This window comes from Anomalospiza imberbis, chromosome 2 (assembly GCF_031753505.1).
Source record: "Anomalospiza imberbis isolate Cuckoo-Finch-1a 21T00152 chromosome 2, ASM3175350v1, whole genome shotgun sequence".
In the NCBI taxonomy this organism is placed as follows: domain Eukaryota; kingdom Metazoa; phylum Chordata; class Aves; order Passeriformes; family Viduidae; genus Anomalospiza; species Anomalospiza imberbis.
The window spans coordinates 52,645,317-52,670,393 of NC_089682.1; the positions used below are offsets into that span (position 1 = coordinate 52,645,317).

Sequence of the window (25,077 nt, forward strand, 5' to 3'; positions counted from 1 at the left end):
CTTCTGGAACAGCTTGGGGAGGTAGGTTCACTTAACTCCTGATTTCAGAACAAGCATAACAATACTACTGCACATCAAGGCTGTCCCCTCTACAAGCAGCAGAGAAGGAAGGGTGTAAGGCTTGGAAAGGTGTTGGCAAGTCTTTTGTCCAAAGCAGCAGTGAGTTAGTAGCTGCAGCCTTTCTTCCATGGATGGGAACTATTTGCACTGTGGATTTGACAGCAGCATTTAACACATGGTCAGGTAATGGAGAGGGGACACTGAGTAAGGGTAACAAAGTCACCGTTCCTGGGCAAGGGTAGGCAGAAGGATGGCAACTATTCAGTTATTTGGAATACTCTTAAAATATATAAATCAGCCACTAAAAAAAAGCTGTTTTATAAAAACATAGTAAAATGGTTGTTACTTTCTTAACAGAATTCACAATGTGAGTTACTGAGACACCATTAGGGTTCAGAGGGTTTACTTTAAAAAACAAAACAAAACAAAAAACTAGAATGACTTGACCCCTTTTCTCCTTCAAGTCCAGGTTCAGACACCTATTGCTGCAAAAATAGAATCAATATCTGTGTTCTCAGGAGCTTCTTTCCACACAGGGCCAGGGCTTCCTTCCAGCAGCAGCCGCTTAGGGGTCCCTGTTGTGCTTAGTCTGGCATGTCCTGTATCAATACTGGAATGTTCTTCCTGACTCAGAGACCCATCTTGGTAAGCTGGGAGGATGAGTGATGCACGGTTCTCACAGACCCCAAACAGCTCAGGAGACTTTTGCCCACGTGTCTTTGGAGCTGCCTTCAAGAGTGCAGATGATCTGATCCTCCTCCAGCAGAGCCGTGTCCTGAGGTGCTGCCTTGGCCAGTGCGTGTGTTGCGACCCATACAGGAGGTATTTACGGACAGATGTTTTGACACAGCACAGCTTTTTCTTCAAGCTTAAGGGGAGCAAAGTGTACAAAATGGAACTTTATCAGCTACTGAAGTGTTAATTCATTTGGAATTTGGAGAGATTTTGTAGTTACTTGTTTCTATCATTTTCCTTATCATACCACGGAAACAGAACAGCACCTTGTACAACAGTAGCCAAGGCAGTCTGAATAAACACAACCCTTGCCTCGTACATTTGTTACCATAAAACATGCAGATGATTTAGGTTGCATTTTCATCCTCCCTCCTAAGTACTGTACATTTGTTAGTCTTTTAAATCCTTTTTCAATCACAAGTGACTGAAACTAAACAGAATGCTCATGGTCAGAGCACCCAGTAACCTCAACTAGTGATCCTGAGTTTTAAAAGAATGGCTTAGACCACTGTGTTTCACTATACTATAGCAAAATACATAATATTGAAATACAAAGTGTTAGACTCAGAAATCCCACACCCATGCAAAACTACCTGCATCCTTGAGCCTCCACATGGTGTAGCCGGTTGCTTTTCAACAACTTGTTACGCAGAAAATAAGCTTCTGATTTGAATTTGTTGTTTTTGCACCATAGAATAGCTTTTCTGAGTGCCTCTGACAGCTCCCCAAATGATGCAGCTGTTTGGACCATCTGTACAAGAGATCCAGTGTGCTGTGATTTTGCTATCTGAGACGAAAGTGGTGATGACTTTGCTTTAAAAGGTGTTGATGTAATGCTTACACCCTGAAACAAACAGTAACAGAAATAGTGTTTTAAAAATATGATGTGTCTGATCCTTTCTGCTGGAAGGAAGCAAGGGATTTTTGTGAGAACATTCCTTATTTTCTAAGGAGAAAAGGGAAGAGCAGTCTTGTTTTGTGGAATACAAAAAGATATTTAGAATTTGTATTCCTGTCTACTTGGTCTCTGGTCATTTCACTTGACAAACCAACAAGTGGCCAAATTCCCAAGCAGAAATAAGTAGTGACTGATTTTCTGTGCAAAGCTTCCACACTAACCTGAGTTGTTAGACAAGCAAAAATAAGGCAGGGAAAGGGGACATTTTCTATCAGGGATATCGTATTTCAAGTGTGTGTCTTTAAAGTACAAAAAAAAAACCTAATGTGTAAAAAAAAAAAAAACCAAACAACTAAACCACCAACCTAACATGTAAAACGTACAAACCTCTTGTGTTGGATGTCTGGATGGCCTAAGCAAGCTCTTCACATCAAACCTTGGGTGCTTCCCTACAGAGAGAGAAGAGAGTTCCCATTACAACACTGAGATGGTTTTATTTCTTTGCACAGAGATGCTACAGAGCTCTCAACAGGCTCACACCTGTACTCAACATTTCCAAGCAAACTCAAGGGGACTACACTCGTTGTGCATTGCAGCTGGCAAGGAATGAAGAGCGTGCAGAGGTTTATAGATGGCTGCAAAGGAGAACTTAATGGATAAAAGCTTCACACAAACATGTAGGTGGCTGCAGTCACTGGCCATAGCCCTGACTGCAGAAGAAGATTTGGGCACAGTTCAGAACCAGCAAGCACAGGATACTTGCATCCTGTACCTTACAGCCTTACGTACTCTTGTACGGACTGCAGACATTGCCCGTAGCTTCTGAGCTATGCAAAAGCAGGAAAATACAAAGAACTATTTTCAGGACCTATATACTGCATTCATTACCTGCTTCTCTCCAGGCTGCATCCTGTTTAAAAGAAACACCCCCCAGAAATCATGATACTGACATTATCCACAGCTTTATAAAGGCAAGGGCACATGCAGCATTCTCTTCTTCCAAGGACAGGGAGTTTGTACTAGAACCACACTGTGGGTAGTAGAAGTGCTTGGCCCTTTTGGACAGAAGTTGCAGTCAGTCTCTGAGATGTCAGAAACCATTACACTGGCACAAGGCTTTACCTCTCCTGGCTGTGGGCACCACAACTGTCTCTCCAATGTCCACGGGGCACAGGATGCTATGGTCTTTCATGGCACTTGTACGGGTCTCAGATTTTCTCTTTTTCCCAACCTTTGATACTGCCTCTGGCATTGCTGGGAAGAACTTCTTCATCCAGCTGGTAGATTTTTTTGTTGTAAGCATTTTAGCCTTTTGCTTCTTTGCCTCAGAAGATACGTTAACTCCAAGGAAGTCGCTGATATCAGAAGGGAAGGTAAACCCCTTGATATAAGGGGTCCGTTGAGTCTCAGATACCAGATGAAGCATTGTTGACAAGGCACTGTACAAGGACATGAGGGTCTGCAATACACACCTGTACTGAATCCTGTAGACAGAGGACAAAAAGGAATGGAGTCTCCTCTAGCAAAACATGATGCTCACTGAACAGCTACCTTCAGCTCAACTGTCCTTTTCCCTGTATGCCCTCAGTACAAATTTACCTTTTTACACTCCATCACCCTGCTTTCCTTAAGTCTGAGCTTTAAGGAACTGTTCAGATCAGAATGCAGGAGTGACTTGTAAATTCCTGAGCAGAAGCCCCTCTGCTTCCGTAGAGTTTTGCTGAGTGCCACAATTGGGATCCATCAGGTTCTTGGGTCACATCCAAGGTGCCATGAGGTCTTCCCACAAAAGCACTCTGCACCAGCTCAACCCTGATGCTATACAATTGCCTGCTCTATGTTTCCTGGAGTTAGAAGATTTCTTGTGCCACTGAAAGTTGAAAGTTGTTCTAACAACGTTGTTACTCCTTCAGCTACAGACAGCAATTATTCTCCCAGACAGAGAGAGACCAGAACACAAATTTCCCTAGAAAACTCAGTAGCATAATAGAAAATGTTTAACCCATCCTTTCCATTTCAGCATGAGGCAGGACTTAGTCCTTACTGCACAGAGTACCAGGTGTTTGTGGCAGGCTGACACTAACACTGTGATTTCATTAAAGCTACATACAGTTTGCTAAGATCCAAGAACAAAGCCTTCCATAAGTGCATGTAAGAAGTCTCTCTCTCCACTTGTACAACTCTGCAGGTGCTAGAATCAAGTCCAAAGGCATGGAGGGACCTCCCTTCTCCTACTCCCAACTGAATAAAGCTCCCTTAGCAGTAAGGCCTAATTACAAGCCCTTCTCCCCGACAGGCACATCAAACAGACACAAACAAGACAGACTTTTGAACACACAAACCAGAGCCGGCTCAGGAGCCCCGAAGCCACAGTATTCAGGAGTATGAATTCCCTCGAGCAGAGGTGTTTAACAGACAAGCTGAAGATTACAGCAGTTAAGGTTAAAAAAATAAACAGCATGTAATGAGACTTGCTGAACACACCAACTAGAGGCAATTCACAAGGCGATATCCTGGAATAATCTGGGAGATGAGTATCCAAATTTTGGATTGCTCAAGGTCAGAGCAGCTGCTAGCCAAACAGTCTGAGGTTGCTACATAATAACTTGAAAAGAAGGTGTTTGGCTATCAAAGAAACTTCAAGTTGCACGTATGAATTGCACAGTTGAGTCCATCAGCAAAACCACATTTTGGTTTCATGAGGTGCTACTGGTGAACTCTAAGATCCTGTTTTTGTAGTGAAAAAAGGATACAGAAAAGCTTTACAGCAACAATCCAGCAGACGTAGTATGAGCTTGCAGCCTCCCAATACCTTCAAAGCCACAGTTTCCAGCATAGGCTGACTGGGAACCAAGCACTCTGCATGGGCTTTGGATGCATTTTTCCTGTGTTGAGACAAGGATGAAGAGTTGGTTATGATCTAGCATCCCCTTCCTTTAGCTCTGCAGATTGAGTTAATGGATAGTGCAAGATAAGGGATCATGACACTTACTTGGGAATCAGTTCTGCCAGAGTTTCCAGGCAGCCCAACAGATTCATTTTCCATAGGCGCTTCAAACATTGCTCTACCTAGGAGAAAAGCAAACTCCTTTGACTGGTATTTTGAGAGACTGAGTGCCCTGGTCTAAGAACTGTCACTATATTAAGTGACACCTTCTCCTTCTAAGTTTAACAGCCCACACTGCAGGTTTGTGTGATGGCATGTTCTGGGACATTTCTGTATCTGCACTATGATGAAAAAGATGCCTTTATCACATTTTTTTAACCTTAACTGCTGTAATTCTACCGTAAATATAGAATTAAGTGAAGGACTGGAGTAGGCCATGTTTATTTGGTGCTGCATGATTTCCCTGCTATATACAAGGGCTTTACTACTGGATGTCAAGAAAGAAAACACATAGGTCAAGAAGGTAAGCACCATTCCTGCTCCATTTCAAAACAGTTATTTGAAGATGCCGACAACCCCTTTACTAGAAAACTGGCAAGGTGTTCATTTTTCATCTTAAAACAAAGAATCTAATAAGTAAGATAGGATTAGTATTCTTCCCTCCCCTTATTACAATTATTTGATAATTATGGCCCTGTATTATTCATGTATGCAAAGGTACAGAATTGTACCTATTTCAGATCTCAGCGTGAACATCGGAGACCAAGGCTGGAAAATTGAAGTTGCACTTGCTGCACAGGGCCAAGAAACCCATTGGGCTCAACCGTGAGAGAACAAAAATGCACCTGCTCCCAAACTTTTTTCCACGATGCTCCGGGCGCCAAGTGCTACTCCAAAGGCTTTTGGGGGAGCGGTATCTGGGGGCCGGGAGTACCCAGCTGCCGGGTCCCTGCCAGGCGGTGGTTGGTGCTCACCTGCTGCAGGGCCAGGTAGGGCCGGTGCCGGAGCAGCCTGCTGTGGTACACGTAGAGCACGGCGCGCAGGACGCGTCCCTCGGCGGCCAGGCCCGGCCCCGACAGCCGCTTCCCGGCGATGTTGCACCGCCGCCGCAGCGCCGACAGCAACCTCACTGCGGGCGAGACCCGGGCACCGCCTCAGCACCGGGCATCGCCTCAGCGCCGGGCACCGGCACCGGGCACCGCCTCAGCGCCCGCCGCCGCCCCGGCCACTCCTCCGGCTCCCACCGACCGACCACCCACCACAAACACCCGGGAGCCACTTCAAACACCCCCCAACCCCTCGGCACCGCGCCGGGACCTGCGGGGTGCTGGGCCCCCAGCGGCACCGTGGCGCTGTTCGCGGGCCAGGGCACGTCCAGCCGGTTCCAGGGCACGTCCCGCCCGTCCCACGCCGCTCTGGGCGCCGCCATCTTCCCGCTGCGCGCGGCGAGCCCCAGCGTGGGCGGCACCATCCGGGCGGGCCGGCGGGGAGAGTCGCGGGCCAGACCAAGTCACGCCAAGGGGGTGCGCCATGGCCCGGGGCCTGGCGCTGATGCGCTGCCTTCCCAAGCGCCATAAGCGAGAAGGGAAATAACTATAAATAATGAGTGTTATTCACACTTTCTAAACCTCGCAATTCTCCACTGTGTGCCTCGGGAGCTGTGGCCGTTTGGAGCCGGCGCAGCAGCAGTGGGGCGGTGCAGGGGCTTTCCTGGGGGTGACCCCAGTCCCCAGCCCTGCAGCTGTGCTCTCCCATGTCACACACAGCCCACAAAGTGCTGGAAAAGCTGCGTGATCTGATCGGCTTCACACCTGGAGCAATTCATATCCAGACTAGAGGATATAGTCTTAAGATGCACCGGGGAAGGTTCAGGTTGGACATTATGAAGAATTTATTCACAGGAAGAGTGATCAGACATAGGAAAGCACTGCCCAGGGAGGTGATGGGGTCACCGTCCTTGGGGGTGTTTAAGGAAAGAGCAGATGTGGCACTCAGTGCCAGGGTGTAGCTGGCACTGGTACTTGTCACAGGTTGGACTCGATGATCTCAGAGATCTTTTCCGACCCAACTGATCCTGTGATTCTGAGATATCAGCATTCTGGGCAAGGAAGGGCCTTGCTGCCCATGCCCCAGGTACCCTCCTGGCCATCCCAATCGCTCCATGCTCACAGCCCCTGCTGTTGGAATTTGCTGTGGGAGGGGCCATTGCAGGTGCTCCAAGGAGTTGATTGCTTTAATTTATTAGTGCTATTGGAATAGTTTCCTATCAAAATTATTTTTGTGGTGTTCTGAGTTCTCCTCCTTCAAGTACAAGACATTTCCTGCCTCTTTCCCTCCCTGCCTGAAGTTGAATGTACTCTTCTCCTACTTGCAAACATTGGTGCAATTAATATATTTGTTAGAAAAGAGTTAAATTTAGCACCATTTTTGTACACTCTTACCTTCTCTTGATTCTATTTTGTTGCACACTTACTCTATTCTTTTAAGAAATCTTGTACAAATACAGATAAAGTCATGTGCCTTTAAAAAGAGCAAAAATTGGCATTAATGGTTGCACCTGTAGGTAATAGAGATAAGAGCAAAGCAAGAGCTAGAACAGATAAAAAGCTGCTGTGAAAACTTGCCCAGCCTGGAACAGAAAGTTTTAAGCTCCCTAGGCTAAAAGTGGAGGTTAGGGGTGGCAGGAAAAATGGAGTCTCCAGGGTGTGAGCAGAGGATCGCAAAGGTCTCTGTACCTGAGCTTCTGAGGTGTTTTGAACATCCTTTAAGTGAGGAGCAAGCCTGGGCTATCTGCTTTCAGTGTTGCAGAAAAATAGAGCAGCTGGCCCACAGCCCACCACTCCATTCTGTGTTCATAAAGGGCTCTGAGAGCATCTTTATCCATGCTGATGGTACTGCTTCCTTCAAGGTCTACCACAAGTCTGGTAAGAGCGTAGGTACCTGCAGATGCCAAGGGTTTTTCCCATAACAGGCTGAAATGTGAGGACAAAGTAGAGGAAATTTCATTTCTCCTGCACTTTTTTTTTTTTTTTTTTTTTTTTTCCCTCTCTTTCTGGGTGTGTTGTCATGAAGCTATTCTCCTGCCTATACTTCATTTCAGAGAACTGTAGATGAGTGACAATACAGATGTATGACCTACTAAATTCTGTAATAGTGCTCTATTGAGTCATTTGGTTCTAGGGAATAGCTGTAATGAAAGCCTTCTACCACTTATATTATTTGAAATAAATAGTCTGAGGCTTTGTTATATGTACTGCTCTGTTCATCTTCCAGTGTATGGTTCCTTTGTCATGGTAACTCTCACAGCAGATTTATGATTGGTACTTTCCCTTTTTTTGGTCACTATGTGTAGCCCAGCAAGTGGTAATAACTCTGTGTTATGTAGGGCTGGGTTGGGCTGCAGCAGAGGTCAGTGCTAGGCTAACTCTTCATGGCCTAGAGTGGGTAGTAAAGAATAAAGACAAAGATCCTGTGCCTCCCCTGGAGGTTGGATATCAATTAGCAAACAACAAAATGCAGTAGCTGTTACTTTGGCTAATGCTCACAATAACATGAGTCTCCCTATGGTGTTTTCCAGGACTCCCCAGTTACAGGCCTACTTTGCCCAGGTAGGACTGACTTTAGTCAGAGGAGTTAGTTACCTTATTTAAAACAATGCTTCCTCTTTCCCTCTCTTGAAAAGGGTTCTAAAAGATGTTTGTCAATGCCTGTACAGCTGTCTTTCTCCCCTGACCCTCGTTTTTCCCTTTCAGATGTTGGCAGCATTCAGCAGTCAGAGGACAAGGTAAGCCTGTGTCTTTGCCTTCATTGTGTGTGCAGGTACAATCCTGTTGTAGTAGAAGGCCTGCTCAGGAGATGCAGCTGTCTTGGGAAGGTATCAAGGTGCTTGAATTTGCTGTGAGAATGATTCTTCTGCAACCTGGAAAAGGAAACAAAGTGCTTGGACTGAACTCAAATAAAACAATGGGACTGAGAAACAATGTGCACAGATGCTGTCTACTGTGGCATAGGCCACAGTCTTGTCCTAATGACAGATATCTTAGAGGTGACAGTTAAGGCCATTTGAAAACTTTAAACCAGCTTAAATGGGGATATTTCTCATCCTGAGAGATGTGCTCAGTCCTCAGGAGCAGAGGAGTGTGCACACATGGCTGCAAAGTAAGAGCTGTGGTGTTCTCCACAACACTTTGTGCTGTATTGCTTCCTTGGTCTCTGTCTGTAGCTGTTGGAGTACTTGGGAGGGGTGATCTATGAAGCCTTGGACTGGGGAATCGACAGCCAAATGGAGCGAGAACTGAGCAGTCCTTTGGAGAAACTGCTGTGCCTCATGTTGAAGCTGGATGACAAGGCAACAAAACCACCAGTCACCCTGCAGGATGTTATCAAGGTTTCCTTCTTCTGTCTTAGTAAATATAGCAGCTTTAGAGGAGTTGATGGAACAGTGCTGTTGACCAAGGGGCAAGACCATTTCTGGGAAAAAGCTGGGTGGGCTGTTGGAGGACAGAGAGGGAACATTGGCTTTCCCATCAGAGGGAAAAGGCAAAACCATTTGTTTGTAAGTGCTCATGGAAAAGAATTAAGAAGGAAGACTGAGTATGGCTCTCCCACAGCTGTGTCTACAAAGTCCTTCTGTACACAGTCTCCAAATTCATTACCTAGAACACTATGGATATTAAAAAAACTCCCTTTCCATAGTATTTGGCTTCTGCAAAGGCTGGGATTTTAATGTCTCAACTCAAACAGATATTTTCCTCTCAGCCATAATTTAAAGGTATGAGAAACTTCCCATCCCTCTGTCTGATCAGGGCAGGGAAAAAGAACAGGTCAAGTGATTCCATCTGATGTGGGTTGTTCTTTGAACTGGAGGCTTCCCCTTTCAGGTGTTTATTTCAAAGAACTCCTTATGGAAAGCAAGATAAACAAATTACACAGCTACTTCCATTATTGTACATAAAAGATTGAATATCTTCCTTCTTTGTTCCTCTGTATCTGCAATAGAAAAAAAATATAAAGGGGCAGTGAAGATGATGATTTTTAACCATGAATTGAGGAAACAGAATCTTGCTTTATTCCATCCTACCATGTTATTTTTTTTAAAATTTCAAGATCTTTTTTAAATAGATGCACTTTTTTCAGGCCTGTGAGGAGCACTTGTCCAGGCCTTCTGAGGCTACCAGCCATTATGAAATGACCTGTAGGAATCTGTTTACTGAATATATGGAACTACAGAAGCTTGTGACCATCATCCAGACCTCCAATGAAGTACGTTTAGGATTACCCATTAGCTGCTATTCCCTCTACTTTCACACACTCACCGAGTTCTAAAGTAACCTTCTCATTGCACTAGAAATGGAGCACCTGGATGAAATTCTGTTTTCACTATGTGAATAGCTGTTGTCTCTGGACCATTTTTATTTATTGTAGCATTTGAAAATTTAAGTGTTTGGAGCTTCTTGGCTTTTCAAATAAACAGTAGTAATTTATGCTGGATAGATAGGAAATCACTGAGGAGTATAGAGTGATGACCTCACATGCTTGCTTTTCTCAGAGACTGAGAAAAATGGATGTAGAAGATTGGATGGAAAATCCCATTCCAAAGAAGAAAACCCATGGTGTAAGAGATCTGTTTTCTTCATTATGGGGGACTGGGTTTTTTTGGTCAGCATTGGCTCTCTGAGGCTTTCCATTGATTCTTCTGTGAAAAATAGAGCATGAACACAAATTGAACTACTTGGGTTGTTCAGGAGCCTGAGTAGTTAAAGACTTGTTTGTAAAAAAAGCTGGGGAGTGAAGCTGAAGTTAAACTATTTCATATGTCAACCTCACGTGGGCTTTTAGTCTACCCAAAGATTGTCTTTGTGGTCCAACTTAAACCACTTCTAAAAATGAAGTTGGAGGCAGTCTTTGGAGTAAATGCCCACAAGTAGTTATGCAGACTGTTTCTTCCCACAAATGAGCCCCAAGTTCTAGCTCTTGGCAGGAACTGACACCTGCCAAAAGCAATCTGTTCCTTTCTCATAGCTGGACTGAAAACTCCCAGAAAACTTTTCTGTTGTTGGTAGTCCTGGAGTGCACTAGTTCACTCTTATCATGTGGAATCTCTGCTAGTCAGGACTGGTAGGGACTGAAGGCCAGTAGCACTGTCCATCTTTGTGGTTGTGCAGCTCCAGCAGCTCAAACAACAGAGTGAAGGAGGGTGAGGAGATGTCACTCCTACCTTCTGTGCACTGCCTTTCTTGGCTTTGCCATCTGTACTTCCATAGATGTTGGACTGTGTGTTTGGGGCAGGGAAGGCAACTTACTGTGCTTTTTTTCAAGGCCCTACAGTCGGGGCTCAATCAGAAACAAATAGCTCTTCAGGCTGGAGCTCTGCCCAGCATAAACAAATGCTCTGTAGTCTGGAGTCTGTGGAGACAAACAGCAAGCCCCAAGAGACTTGTGGACTAACTCCCTTTGTCTAAATAGCACTGGCTTTGAAGCGTGCTCAAACTATTCGTATGAAAATGTTTGTGAAATGTGTGTTTGGGCATATTCTCAATTTTGTGATCTATTAAAATAAACTGGCAAGCTATCTCAAACCACAAACTCATCAACTGCTGTAGCTCTTTTCTGCAGGGAATACATGAATAAATACATGGGCTTTGCTGTGTGGCCTGAAGGCCAGTGTATTTGGCCTCTGCTCCTTCAGGAGGCATGAATTCCAAAAGCTGGATGTCTGTTGCAAATTCTCTGCCTCTAGTTTCCAAGTCCCTAAGCACCAGCTGATTGCATTGTTCTGACAATCTCTTGAATTTAAAATAACCAGGATGTCAGCTTCTCTGGGGTCCCACAGGTTAGAGCTGATGTCTTGAGTGGTGCTAAGCAGGTAATGTGCTGTATGGACCAGACTTTTTCATGTTGACTGATAGAAAACAGATCTTCTGAAATGCAGACCACAGCCTGACAGTATGCAGTGTTGAACAGTTTCAGCAGAGCTTACATGTCCCAAGTTGATGTTCACCTTGAAATCTATGCAGTGAGATGTGTTAGAAACACAACTGTCTTAGCAATCACCTGTTGAACTCAAGGTAATGGGTTTAGAGTGTTGTAGTATTTTATGTTGCACTTCATAGGTTGTGGAAAGTTAAGGTGGCTTTTGACAATACATGGGATGGCAAAAATAGAGTAATTGCAGTGATCCAGTCAGTAGGGAAATAAAAGCATGAGTGATAATGATGTCACCAACATCTGAAAAATGTTTTGGGTGTGTAAGTTGCTCTGAAATGGTCAGCTGAAGGCAATTCTTGTCCCCAAATTAATGTGGCAGTATTACAGTAGGGAAGTCTCTCTTCAGGTCATGTCTCTCAGTCAAGTTCAGTCACCATGTGAAATACAACTCTATAAAGTGCAAATGTCTTGGGGTAAAGTCTCTAGTACTGATGGGTTTGCCCAGACACTTTTGTGTGTTCTCCCACACGGTATTAAATGTAGCCTAGGAGATATGGCAAGTGTTTGGTCATTCTTTGAGAGTTCTACTTTTCTGGAGTTGAGGTAGGACTACCAAATCCAGGCTAATACAATCCAACAAAAATATCTGCCTTCTTGAGGGCAGCCATCAGTCAGAGAGCTTGCATAAGAATCTTGTGTAATTATACCAAGATATCTGAAGGGCTAAGTAGAGAGAAGATGCTTCATGCTGTAAGTAGAAAACAGAGAGAAGCCTAAGACAGATGCTTTGTTCTGAGGCAGTTTTCTAAAATGTTTTGCTTCCCTTTCACTGTTTATAATACAATGACTTGTTCTTACTCAATTTGCCACTGGGATCCAGATAAGCTGTTGATTTAGCACTTCCATTACAATGTTGTCTAAACACGCTATTGAGTTGATTTTTTTTCCTCTCTTTAGCTTTTGTTGGGTTATACTGCATGCCTGAACATCCTCAGATACTAGTACAGAAACAGGATGAGCAGATGTCAGGGTTTTTAGCTTGTGTCTCTAGGCTGAGTCTGCTAACCTGTGCTGCTGTGAAGTATGAGATCCCTTGTCTACTTGTCTTCCTCTTTTGTTTCTGGACAGTTCAACCCTTGATTTTCTGAAAATTTGGAGGATTTAATGGTAAGATTTGGGACTTAATTCCTAGTGTTTCCTAGGAACCCACAATAGGAAAACACTCTGGCACCTGGAGCACTTGCAGAAAGAAAATGGGTCTATTTATTTGCCTGGCAGCAAAAGCTGTATTTTGCTGAAGTACATCCTTAAAGTTAATGTCAAATTTTGGGAATGACCCTGGTGAGCCAGCTATGAGTTTCCTTGTTGTAAATTAACTTCTGCAAATAAAAGCAATTCTCTGCTTTGGTACTGCACTCTGATCTGGAAGTGAGTAGAAGGGCATGTTAAGGACACAATTCTGTGTTTCTGAATGACTTCAGCTGCTAAGTGTGCCCTGTTACATGGAGGGAGGGGATGCTGCTCTGTGAGTTCTACCCAGCTACTGACTTAGCCCTTGCTGGTTTCTCCAAGGCATCCCCATGGCCCAGTGTCATGTGTGAGCTGCAGGCTGGTGTGAGGCTGCGCAAGGTTGCTGAGCGGCCACGGCGTTGCGCATTTCCAGAGGAACGTATTCGTTCTCCCTATGAGCTGCTTTTGGATGACATTCAGCACAAGAGGTACACCCTGCGGAAGGTGAGTGCCTGGAGTCAGCAGGCAGCTTTGGAAACATCTGCTCTACTTCCTTTCTGTGTTGGGACCTCTTCTCCAAAGGTGTGTCTTTTTCAACGGTACATCGAAGCCCAGAAGTGTCTGGGGCTCCCTCTGAGCTGCAGCTCTGCATTAGATGACCCTGTTTGTCCACCCAAGTACTTAATTTCCAGGAACTTTAAGTCAGGAGTAGCCACGGTCTCATGAATCGGGACAGTAAACCTCTTCTCCCTCCAGGGTCACCCACTCACTTCCCTGCAGCAGTTTTTCTGTCCTGTGCACAACAGGTTCATGGAACACAGTCTTGCTTCCTTGTGCTTTCCACCTTGGACACTTGTGTCCTTCCAGGCTCCTTGAGCTTAGCTGCACCTGGGATCTTTTACTTGTTGCTTTGCTTTCCCAGATGCTGTGGTGTACATGCAAGTGCAGAAGCACTTTTGAGGCAGTTCTCTGCTCAGCCTAAGGCAGAGGCCTCTGGGCAGTGCACTCAGCTACTGCAGGAATTTAGTCAGGGTAAAAAATGTGGAGCCCCTCACAGGGAGGGGCAGAGACTTCCACCTTCACCACTTGGTTGGTGAAGATGACCGGATACAAAAAACGTCTGGGGTGTCTCTAAAGGCTTGTGATGCTCTTTGCTTGCTGCAGCTTGAGCTGGAAATGATGAGCAGATCTAAAGCATTGGAACAAGGCCTTGTGGCATTGGCATGCTTTGCAAACAGACGTCTTGGCAGATGATGAGACACAGCTCTTTTTGTAATAAAGAGCAGTATTACAAAAGTGAAAACTTTGCATACTGCACTAGACAGCAGCTTTTTTTTCTCTTTGTTGGTGCTGCTAGAGTGTAGCAGGTTTAAAAGCTTCAGCTAAACCATGCACCTCTATAAAATCCCAGCTCTTGCTTGGCTTGACTGTGGCTCCAGCCTCCAGGTAATGCTCTGTCATGTGTTTGCAAATGGTATCTTGATGGATATATAAATTAATAGTATTGGTAAAGAGACAGTGCATCATAACTAGCTTATATTCCATGTACTATGTATCAATGCACTGTGCAGTACAGAACTGTAACTCAAGGTGGCAGGATGTTTTGAGTCTTGATTTTAGTTTTTTTCTTTTATTTTTCTTTCCCTCTTTTCTTTTTAGTAACTCTTTCTTTGGCCCATGAGAAGTACAAACATGTTTGAAGAGTAGTAGTCTGAAATGCTGAAAGAAAGCAGAGTGCAACTGCTCAGGTCTTTGTGAATTCTCTTAAACTAGGATTTCCCCATCTGCAAAGCTACTTTAAAGCTTCTCTAGCAAACAGTGGTCTGATTTTTAAATGAATGAAAGCACAGCTAGTGTGGTGAGCTGTAATGTTGTTCTACCTGCACTCCCACGTGTTCTGAAGTTGCACACACCAGTGAAAGTAAATGGCACGGCCTCAAAATACAAATAAGCGAACAAGGCGGCTAAAGACATGCATGTGCAATTGACTTTTTTGTCAGTTCTCCCTTATGCAGCAAGCAGAGGGCTTGATGCTTCACATGAATATCTGCCCTGCAATTCTATCATGCAGTTCCTAGTTTATGTCGGGCTGTACGCTCTGGGATTCTGGCTTACGCATACAGCTGCCTGCTGCTACAATTCCTGTGAACCTGTTCAATTGCTCTCCTCCCTGGAGCTGAGCTTTTACTGGTGAATACAATGTGACCATGGTGCTTGTTGGGATCACTCCTGACATTAATATCTGAGTGCAGTGTTTTCTAGCTGCTTTTCAGAGCAGTTGGGGCTAGAAGGCTTTGTGCTCCTTGTGCAAGCCTCTAAGGGCTGTGCAGTGCTTGTGATTGCCTCTGGTTTGCCAGAGGGAAATCTTTCCCTACCAAAACCCCATATAAGGAAACATCATTATTCCACACTTCCACTCCTTGTTTTGTTTTGGGGGGGTTGGTTGTTTTGTGGGGGGGGGGGGGGGGTGTGTTTTGTTTGTTTTGGTTTTTTGAGGAGGGTTTTTTTGTTTGTTTTGGGCTTTTTTTTTTTGTTTGTTTGTTTTTTAGTGCCTTCCCCATCTCCCCTGTTCCCAAATCCTGACTTGTATCATTCACTGTGCAGAGTGTTTAAGGAGCAGAGAAAGAGCTATTAAGCATCACTTCTGCTCTTTCAGGTGACCATCAAGCAAAAGCACAGAGCCCCCACAGTTGAGGTAGCTGCTCTCAAGCCTCATCTAAAGCCGGTAGGTGACCTGCTGCTGCATCTGATGATAGCAAAACAAGGTAATTCTGGAGGTAACAGGGCATTTTGAAGCAATATAAAGCTAATACTTTAGCTACTGGTGTGTATTTGGGAGGGAGTTATATTAACCATACTTGACTTTTGAATAGACCCTCCTGCCAAACATGGTACTAGAAAAATGGGAGTTGACATCTTTGTAGAAGAAAGGTGGCCAATCTTCCTACTTCCTCCACTGCTTCTTTAATTTGCAGCATTTTTTTTTCTTGAAAGAGCTCCTGGAGTTCTTGATTTCAAATTTGAGAGTCACTAAGTTATTCTGCTATGCATAGTGCTGAAGGCTGTCTCATGTGCAGGGCCCAGTGCCCTCTTGGGTGATAAGCACTTGTAAAACAGTGCCATTGCTGATGCAGTTGTTCTGTCACCACTGGTCTCCTTGCTCTCTCCAATGGCTCTTTGTGGTGCTATGCTTTGCCTGCAGATGTTGAAGGTGCAGCTGAAACACTGTGTGCCCCAGGAGCCCAGGTGGCATGAACAGCTCATGGCAGAAATAAAGCAACCACTGAAGCTTTGGGCAGCAGCACAGGAAAAGAGGGGCAGGCCCAAAGGTACTTGCTATAGAGTGACATAGCAAACAAGCAAGTGAAGTCAGCACTGGCTAAAAATAATAGATGGCCTTGGAAATGAAAGCCCACTTATCTTTTCAGTAACATTTGTAATGTAAGGGATGGGGAGAAATACAAATTTTGTATAATAGAGGTGGTATGGCATAAGAATAGTTATTTTTAAAAAATCTGTTTGTGGCTTAATAAGACTCAAAAGACATTTCAATTTGCCTTTCTTTTTATGAATGTTCACATTTGTCTGTCCACTAAGTGAGATTACAGGATTTTGAGCATCACTTAAGAATAAAAAATTACCTAACTACCAGGACAAAGCCTGGCTAAATCTTAAATTTCAATGTGTGGGTATCAAATTTGTCATTTTCTTGTCCCAGCTCTCTCTCATCTAGTCTGTGAGTATGAGTTTTTTTGTTCTCCCTCTCCCCTGTAGAAATGCTTGTGGCATCAAATACTGCCTTGAACTCTCCAAGCAACAATTTCTTACATCTCCAAGATGCCAGTACTGAGTTCAAAACTGCCAACACTAAAACACAGCAGCTGGGAGCAGAAGCTCAGGTAAGGCTTTAGGTGAAAGGACTATGGAGAGGCATGCATACTTCAGGAACTAGAGCTGCAAGCATATACATAGCCTGGAAGGGCAGGAACAAATGCTGGTGTAGGAAAACTTGTCTCAAAAGTGAACAAATGTGGTACTACTGGGTTCACTGAAGTCCTTTCCTCTACAGAAGCTCATTTCATCTTTAAACACTTGTTTGGCATGACTGCAGCCTATAGGTACTGATCTCTTCTCTCTGACCAGAGACAGCATCCAATGCAATGGCCTGAAGCTGAGTCAGCAGAGGTTTAAGTTAGTTATTAGGAAAAGGTTTTTCACCTGCAGGGTGGTTGGGCACTGGAACTGTCTTCTCAGCAAAGTGGTCACAGCACCAAGCCTACAGAACTCAAGAGTCATATGGACAGTGTTCTCAGGCCCATGGTGTGACTCTTGGGGTAGTCCTGTGCAAGGGCAGGTGTTGAGCTTTGGTGATCCTTGTGGGTCCCAACTCAGGATATTCTATGATTCTACAGAACTGAAGTCTGCTCTGGTCTCTTAAAACTAGATCCAGCAGAAGTTATAATAGCATGGGAGTCTGGCCAACATGGACCAGAATATTCCCACTCTTACCTCATGGTGAGGCATTTGATGCTAGATGTATTGATGTATTTTGATTTCATGTGGTATGTGAGCTCATGGAAGGAAAACTTAATGATGTATTTTGAGGAAGGAACTTCATGGGTGAATTCCCACTTGTCTGTCTGTGGAGTTATTTTGGGAGCACTGTTCTTCAGGAAACCACAATACACAAGTTTTGGGTTCTTTAACTCCTGGCTCTGTCATGAAAAGCTTGATTGCTTGGTTCTGGGATTCAGTTTGAGCATATTCCGAAATTCTGTGGAACAGAACTTAAGCCCTAACAAATCATGTCTAACACAGATGCTCTGGCATACAAACAGGAATCTGTTTTCTGTAAATATTTCTGTGTGAAATGCAGTTGCCTAACTGAGGAAAACAGATATGAATTATAAAAGCAGAAAATCTTAGCTATATTTGCCCAGTCTGAACTACTTAGAAGAATGTTCAGCATTGTGGTTGATGTATTAATGGTGAGCTAGAAGGACTCTCATATGGAGACTAATATAATCAAATTTGGTTTTTGCTTTTCTAGACAAGGTAGAAACAATGCCGTTGAGATAAAGCATTGAGTTTGAATTGAATTAATGAGTTGGGTTAGTCACAGTCTCTTGAACTGTTCTCCAGTGTTGCTGTGTGTGAGCTGGAGCCAAGAAGATGGTTCCAATGTATTCCATGGGTTGTGTGGGGATGATTATGCAAACATTATGGTTCCTGAACAGATGCAACTTTATTACTAGTATCCACTACTGGACTTGGGCAAGACAGAACAGGTGAATTGGAAACTTCACTAGCTTGAATGGAATTTGCTAGCTGTGGAGTGCAGGGGGAATTAACTTTATATTCCAAGAAGAAACAGAAAGTTTCTAAATGTACCCCACTGATTTTTCTCTCTGCTCCACTTCTGGCTGAGCCTTGAACATTTCTGATCAGTTGTGGGTGTCCTGGGTTTTGTTAGGCAGTAATACCTCTGATGAAGTGGCCTTGGTGTCTTACATGCAGATTATGAACATCCTGTCCTCTGCTCGACAGGAAACCACTCCCAAGCTGCCTGCCAGCGCCTGTCTTTCCTCCACCAGGCCATCAGGAGTATCCTGCATCAGCACAGGTCAGTGCACTTCTGGCTGCACATCTAAACCAGGTGACAAAGTACAGCCAGTGGCTTGATGGGCTCCCTAACCCTTAGGCTGGGCTCAACGTACATTTCTTTAATTCACCTGGAGATACTTTGCAGAAGTTCCAATACTAAATAAAGAGTCTGGAGAGGTGCCCTTATAAAATAATTTCTCTGCAGTTGACTGAAGCTTGTGTAGCTCCTGCAGCTTCAAAACAATGATTGCATATCCCCAAAGGCCTGACTTGAAATTTGCAGTAAAAGCTAAATGAGTGGTTTGAATATTCAAGTAGAAAGTGCAGCATTTCATTTTATTAAACTAAATGGTGCTAATGGAGCCTCATCAGTGCCTACTGACAAGCATAATTACTGTAATCTCTGCTTTTTATGTGATCTGAGCAGATGGGTTGGAGGGGGAGAAATGTAAGCCTTGCCACCTTCAGAAGGCAGTGCTGTGCTTTTGAGTGTCCAGCCCACAGGGTGAATACTTGGAAACTGACAATGAGTTTTCTGCACCCTAAAACTCTCTCTTCCTATTCAGGTCTTGCTGCAAATTGCACTCCTCCCATGAGTGCACCCACGCCAGGAGACATTAAGCCTAAGTGTTTCCTGAGCACTGGCCAACAGCAGCTGCCTCCTTACAGAGGAAGGTCCAAATCTTTAGAGAGGGGCCTTCAAAGCAAGAAACTTGTAAGTCCAACATGTCGGCAAGCAACCCTGGTCTGATATATCTGGTAATGACTTGCACCTTGATCCTCATGAAAGCAGTAAGCATGCTCTGTGGTTTTTGTCTTGGGACATATGGTACACCCATCTGAAGTTGGTATGTTATTCTCTCCTTGGAGACATCTTAAAAGAAGACTGGATGCTGTAGTGTCCTTGTGGTGGCTTCCCCCTTTTAATGACATGAAATTTGTTTCTCATACAAGAAAGTTGTTTCTCATACAAGAAGAGGGAAATACCATTACATTACTTGAAAGTGTCCATCAAGGCTTCCTCAAGAAGACTGTAATTGAGAGTGGAACCATCCTGCTTTTTTCATGTCCATTCCTTTTCTCTAGATTCTGATATGCTCACAAGTATCTCTTAAGCTGCAGTAAGGGACAATAAGTAGTTAACAAAATGTGGATAGCACAGCATTAGTGACTTTTAATTGTATAATATATGTAGAACTGAAGTTATCAAGCTCTGAATGATGGTTGTGGGAGAAATGCTGGGATCTATGTGCTTCCGTGCAACCCTCTGAATTATGGCCACACCTGACAAGGTGTGTTGTGCTCTTGTCTCTTCCTTCCTTCTGCATTCCTCCTTGCCCTACCTTGGCAAGTCTCTGACCTCTCTGATGCCTCTTTGTTCAGCAATGCGGTGGGGGATGCAGGTGTGTTGGGGATTAAAGCACAGCTGTCTCTCCTGGCTGACCATGAGACCACAGCTTCCATTTGTATGGGGCCAGTAGGTCTTGGGAAAGAGAAGGGCAAGAGTGTGTTGTGCTGTGGAAAGGAATTTTGTATCCAGGAGAGGCCAGGGTGGCATCTGTTCTGTGGCCTATCCCAAAGGGTAAAATGTCTCAAAGAACTCTGCTTGAAAACTGTAGCAACCACTCACCTGCCTGTAGTAGTTTCTCTGCTGGTGTTGTCAGAGTCACCTGATACTCCTCATCACAAGCAAAATGAGGTTTTGGACAAAAATACTTCTGATCCTTTGGCACCCAGTTTTGAGATGACCTCCCTAAGGAGAGCTGCATTCTTCAACTTTATCTGATGTTTAACTTCTCTCTTTCAATAGGACTGTCCCTTTCCTACCAAATGCCCATCACCAACCATTGCTGAGCTGATTGGAACCAGATATACAATGATGGTGCTCGAAGGGCAAGGCCTCTTCCAAGGAGGTAGTGATGGTGTCTTTCCAAGAGCAAAGGTATGTTTCTCCTCCTTCTCTTTGTGCTGCCCTTGTCTTTTCTAAAGCTGGCTGGTTTCATGGCCCTCTGTGCTGAACTGCAGAGACACCCTCTGCCTCATCTTATCCTGTTCATAACAGCTGATCTGAGTTTGGCCCTAGGCTGGAAAAACTTTTTAGTGTTTGTGCAGTGATGGCTTCTAATCTAGCTTAAGCTGTGTAAATTGTCTAGAAAGTAGCCCAGCTTTTGCTTGATGCTTCTTGCAAGGAGCCTTGCTTCTGATTTCCGTGCAAAGAGAGCTGACTGCCATGGCCATTGGTCAGCTCTGAAATCCCAAAGTAAATAGCTGGAATTTGATGCTCCTAAACAGTGAAACAAAGGCAATTCACTCAGGCTCCCAGCACACCAGAGTTGTGCTGACTCAAATCGCCTTGCCAAGTGGACATGAAGGTGGGGGAAATGAGGGGGACAGGGAAGGAGCTGTATAGCTCAGGACTGCTGGTTGTTCACGTTTATCAACTTCTGCCTTATCCCTGAGTCTCCTTTAGAGGGAGTGTGGCAACCACTCCTCCAGAGCAGATGTCCTGAGTACAGGCCCTTTGCAACACAGATGTGAGGAAGTCTGTGCTTCTTGGCTTTTGGGTCACTTTTTTGCCCTCATTTATTTAGCAATATGGACAGAGTCAAAGGTTCTACTAGCAGAGCCATGCTACTTCCACAAGCTGTCTGATGCTTCTGAGACTGAATCCTTCTTTTCTTCTCACCTTACTGACCCTGCTTTAACTTGCCTGCTCTATGACTATTCTAAAATGGCTTTCTTACCCACTGCTGTTTTTTTAGCTTTCTCAAGTTCTACTTCTCAAGATAATATCACTTCTCACTGCCAGCTGTGTATGAATGTGCTCTTTTTTATAAAGTTCAAGCGACTCATCAGCTTCCTTATGACTCATTTTTTGCTTCAGGATTGAATTCAAATTTGCCCTGATTTAATCTCTTTGGGATTGCTGCAGTCTACCTCAAAGAATGTCTCTCTTCTTCCTTCTCTCTTAACTGCTACTGTTACACTCTTGCACAATACAGCTATTGTTTGCTCAAGAGCCTTTTTTTTAAACTCCTGTTGTCTGGCAGCTGCCCCAAACCTCTGCATTATAAAAACACTGGCCTACAAGTAAGAATTTTTTTGCCTTTTTAGCTTTTAATTCCTGTGTCTTTGCTATCCTTTATTGGACCTCTGTTATTGTATATGAATCTAAAGCCTTTAGAAGGTCTGTTTACATGCTTGCTTTTTGGCATGGAGTGGATACTCTTGGTACAAAGATGCTTCCCATTTACATTCACAAATAACTTTCCTTTCCACAGATCTGTTTCAGCTGCCATAAGCAGATGTTTCTTAAGTGGCCTTACAAATGTTACCTCTGCAGCAGGTGAGCTGGTACAAAAGGACTGAATGAGGAGGGAGAAAAAGTGAAAGAACAGTGTGGACAATTCTTAGTATTCATCGGTTGTACTACTGGGTTAGGACCAGGCTGCTGAGCCCTTCAGCTTTGCCTTACTGCACAAGCCAGGCTGAAGTGTCTACAGCTACTATCTCTGAAGTAGTATCTCAGTTTTAACTCTTAGTGTTAAGTCAGCAATAGCTAAATTTCCTGTGCTAGTATTACATTAGTTTCTCTGAGATCACCCTCTGTGTTTTGCTCTAAAGATTTGCTCTAACTTTAGCCAAGGGCTTGAACAGGTTCTGAGAGAGGGTCTACACCAGACTCTTCTGTTGAGGACTGAAAAAGAGAACTCCAGACCTTGTGAATGAGAAAGGAGTTGAGCCTACTTGTATCCACTTATTTGTCAGAGGCTTTCTGTTCATGGGAGAGTGAGAGAGGAACTTCAGGCTCATTAAGGCTCACTTAAATCTATTTGAAGCAGTTGTGAAGCACTGAATTGATTATAAGCAGCAAGTAAACAACCACTGGAAATTGAGCAACTGTCTGGTGGTAGTGCTGGGTGAAGTGTAACGAGCATTTGCAGATAAAGCCTTGAAGCTATGGACGTTGATGCATTTCAGATGATTTAAACTACCAGAAATAGGAAAACTGGCAAACTGAATAGTGGAGTTCTCAGCTTGTTCACTTTGCCATCAAGTGATTATGCCACAATCATGGATTCAGACTTACTTGGGAATGTGCCCTGTAGCTGCAATATTGTTGCTGCTGAGCTTTACTCAAATGATAATGCTGGAGACTTTTGTCTTTCAGGATTGTCTGCTGTGACTGCTGTATTAAGGCAAGTCTAGTCTTTACAACAGCATATGGGAGTTTTACATTTTTTGCTTTCCCTCCTCCTCACCTGGTCATAAAATGCTTTCCTTCATCCCAGTGATACCTCAAATCTACCCTCTAGCTTGTTTCTAACAAAATAGAAGAGGGAATAGTATGATGTGTAAAAGTAGCCAGGGTGACACAGATACTCTTGTCATACTCAGCTAAAACAACTCTAATTCTTCTTTCTTTCATCCTGTGTAAAGTGGTTGGGATTACACTGGGGTCTATTTATACACGGGTCAGAAAGTTCACTGCATTAATGTCTACCTTTTAAGTGCTCCAATAAATCAATTGCATGGCATGCAAATTATTCTGATAAGAAGGAGGATGTGTTTCCCTGAGAACTCAGGTGACTTGTGTTGTGATTCTAGATGTCTGTGCCCTTCAGAACATGTGTACATCTTCCACTTCAATTCCTAAGATTTTTGAGACTGTCTCGAGAGGAGGATCCAGCTACTCAGGAACAGAAGAGCTCCAAGTTGCTACATGAAATAGAGCACCAGCAGTATTTTGGGTAAGCTGGGACAGGGTTGTTCTATCTTTACCTTGAAAGATGTCACCAGTTACTTATGCACAGCTACAAACATGCAGACAGCAGTATGTAATATTGGGCTGATCAGCTGAGTGTTCTGTTGCATGGCTGGTTTCAGACACTGGTCTAACTAGTTCACAGTTCTCTGGAAGGGTTGTGGATTTTAGATGACCCAAAGAGAGAAAGTGTAGGTGCTCTGAAATGCATTTTCTGTTTTAACTATCGGGTTTGTAAAAAGGATTTAGAAGTGTCCATTTTAGTCAGACATAGAAGGTTCCTTGCAATAGCTTCATAGTATGAGAATTTCCAGACCCCATCACATTCTGTCCCTCACAGCTGGAGGTCCACTGCAACCCAGGAGTAGTCCCTTTCTACCTAGACGTGAAATATCCTAATTGTGGCTCAGGTGTAACTGACTGAATAGTGATGCCACAAATGGTTTGAGTCCCTCCATGTACATACAGACCCTTTCTGTTTTGTCCCCTGAAAATTAATTATTCCAAAAAAGTTTTTGGCAGTTCTGGTTGATAAAGACAACATGCATATAAGTGCAATACACAGGACTGAAAACATTTATGTTCTCTTCTTTCTGAAACAGTTAAATTTTCTACTGGGCAAAACTCGTACCTTCTTTTTCTTCCTGTGAAACCATTCTTTAATGTAGCCCGAATAAAGACACAGTAGTTTCTGGTTCTAAGGCTGGTACTTCAGTTGCCAAAAATCAGGAGTAATGTTCATTACTGAAGTTAACTGCATGGGGCAGGCAGTGGTTTAGTCTGTGTTGTAATGCAAGTGCTGCAGAAGAGGTCTGAGAGACTGCATTACTATCATACTTCAGGATGGCAAAAAAAAAATCCTACTGCATGAGGATGTGGCCATAACCTTGGACCAGACATAGATATCCATTAGCCCTTTGGCTGATACACTGTCAGCAGGGAGAAGCTGTCAGCTGTTCTGGTGCTTTTTAGCCTTCCTAAGTGGTGCCGATTTTGAACCTATGCGTTTGGCTAAATCATTTAGCAGCCTGGAAGAAGGGTGGAAGAGCATCATGCCCTCTAACAGAAACCTGGGTCAGCTTTCCTGTTTTTGTTTTTCTCTGCCCTTCCAGTGTACCCGTTGTTTTGGAGCCCTGTAGCCTAGCACAGCCCCTGTGCTGTTACACAGGGACCATGGCAAACTGGCTGACTGCAGACATCTGTACATGGTGTGAGCAATACCTGTTGAATGTGACTTCCAGTCAACAGCACAGCATCCCTCTCAGGAGATTTTCCTGGGCTTGAACCAAACTGGAATGATTCTACTATACATTTCTCCTGTCAATTCTTATGTACCTGAAATAAATGAAACAGCTTTATGCATCTTCTGACATAAAGGCCTGAATGAAAGACCTCCCTGCTGGTTAGTCTAAGCAGGAGGCACAGTTAGCGTTTCTGTATTGTGAAGTATTCTAAAGCTTTCTGGGTTTTAAAACTGTTGTAATTCTTTTTGTGTCTTGTGGAAAATAAATGTTGAAGTATTATCATGCTTCTAGCATTTCTTTCTTTGCACCTGCAGCTGTCATTGTTCCGTGGCACTTTTTGCATTCATTGCTGAGCAGACTTCATCCAATGTACTGAGCAAAGGGAAACTTTTAACCAAAAACCCCCATTTGTGAGAGGCTTGGAAAGTGGAGCTCTCAGTTATGTGATCACATCACCCTGCATTTTGCATACACTCCTTCCTTACTACTCATAGCACTTAAAGCTCACAGTTTTGATGCATGCAAAATGGCAGTGATAGCTGCTCTGTCCACTTGCATTAGGAAGCTTGTTTTGATATTTTTTCTTTGCACTATCATGCTTTGGCACCAGAGCTTTCTGTGCATGTCACAGAAATGCCTCTCAATGCTGTCATCACCTGAAGGGGCAGAGAGTTGTTCTCGAGAGATTCTTGCTCATTGCCTTGGCCTTAAGCCTTTGCCCTGGAAT

At 43.9% G+C, this 25,077-nt stretch overlaps 2 protein-coding genes across 2 annotated transcripts; one reads left to right on the plus strand and one right to left on the minus strand.

Moving 5' to 3' along the window:
- Window positions 1-55: 55 nt before the first annotated feature.
- NEPRO (nucleolus and neural progenitor protein) lies at window positions 56-6,093 on the minus strand. The gene is made up of 9 exons (XM_068181052.1): window positions 5,898-6,093; window positions 5,555-5,709; window positions 4,686-4,762; window positions 4,447-4,578; window positions 4,036-4,113; window positions 2,816-3,177; window positions 2,081-2,142; window positions 1,389-1,639; window positions 56-928 (listed from the first exon to the last, which is right to left on the minus strand). The coding sequence occupies exons 1-9, from the start codon at window positions 6,049-6,051 to the stop codon at window positions 532-534; spliced, it is 1,668 nt and encodes a 555-aa protein (XP_068037153.1). The 5' UTR covers window positions 6,052-6,093; the 3' UTR covers window positions 56-531.
- Window positions 6,094-6,767: 674 nt separating this feature from the next.
- Window positions 6,768-24,629, plus strand: LOC137468875 (protein spire homolog 1-like). Its single transcript, XM_068181054.1, has 14 exons — window positions 6,768-7,516; window positions 8,333-8,364; window positions 8,803-8,967; window positions 9,717-9,842; window positions 10,129-10,194; window positions 13,038-13,241; window positions 15,394-15,462; window positions 18,255-18,360; window positions 18,908-19,056; window positions 20,152-20,283; window positions 21,623-21,687; window positions 22,513-22,540; window positions 22,950-23,092; window positions 24,219-24,629. Exons 1-14 carry the CDS (start codon window positions 7,270-7,272, stop codon window positions 24,388-24,390), a joined length of 1,704 nt encoding a protein of 567 aa, XP_068037155.1. The 5' UTR covers window positions 6,768-7,269; the 3' UTR covers window positions 24,391-24,629.
- Window positions 24,630-25,077: the final 448 nt, after the last annotated feature.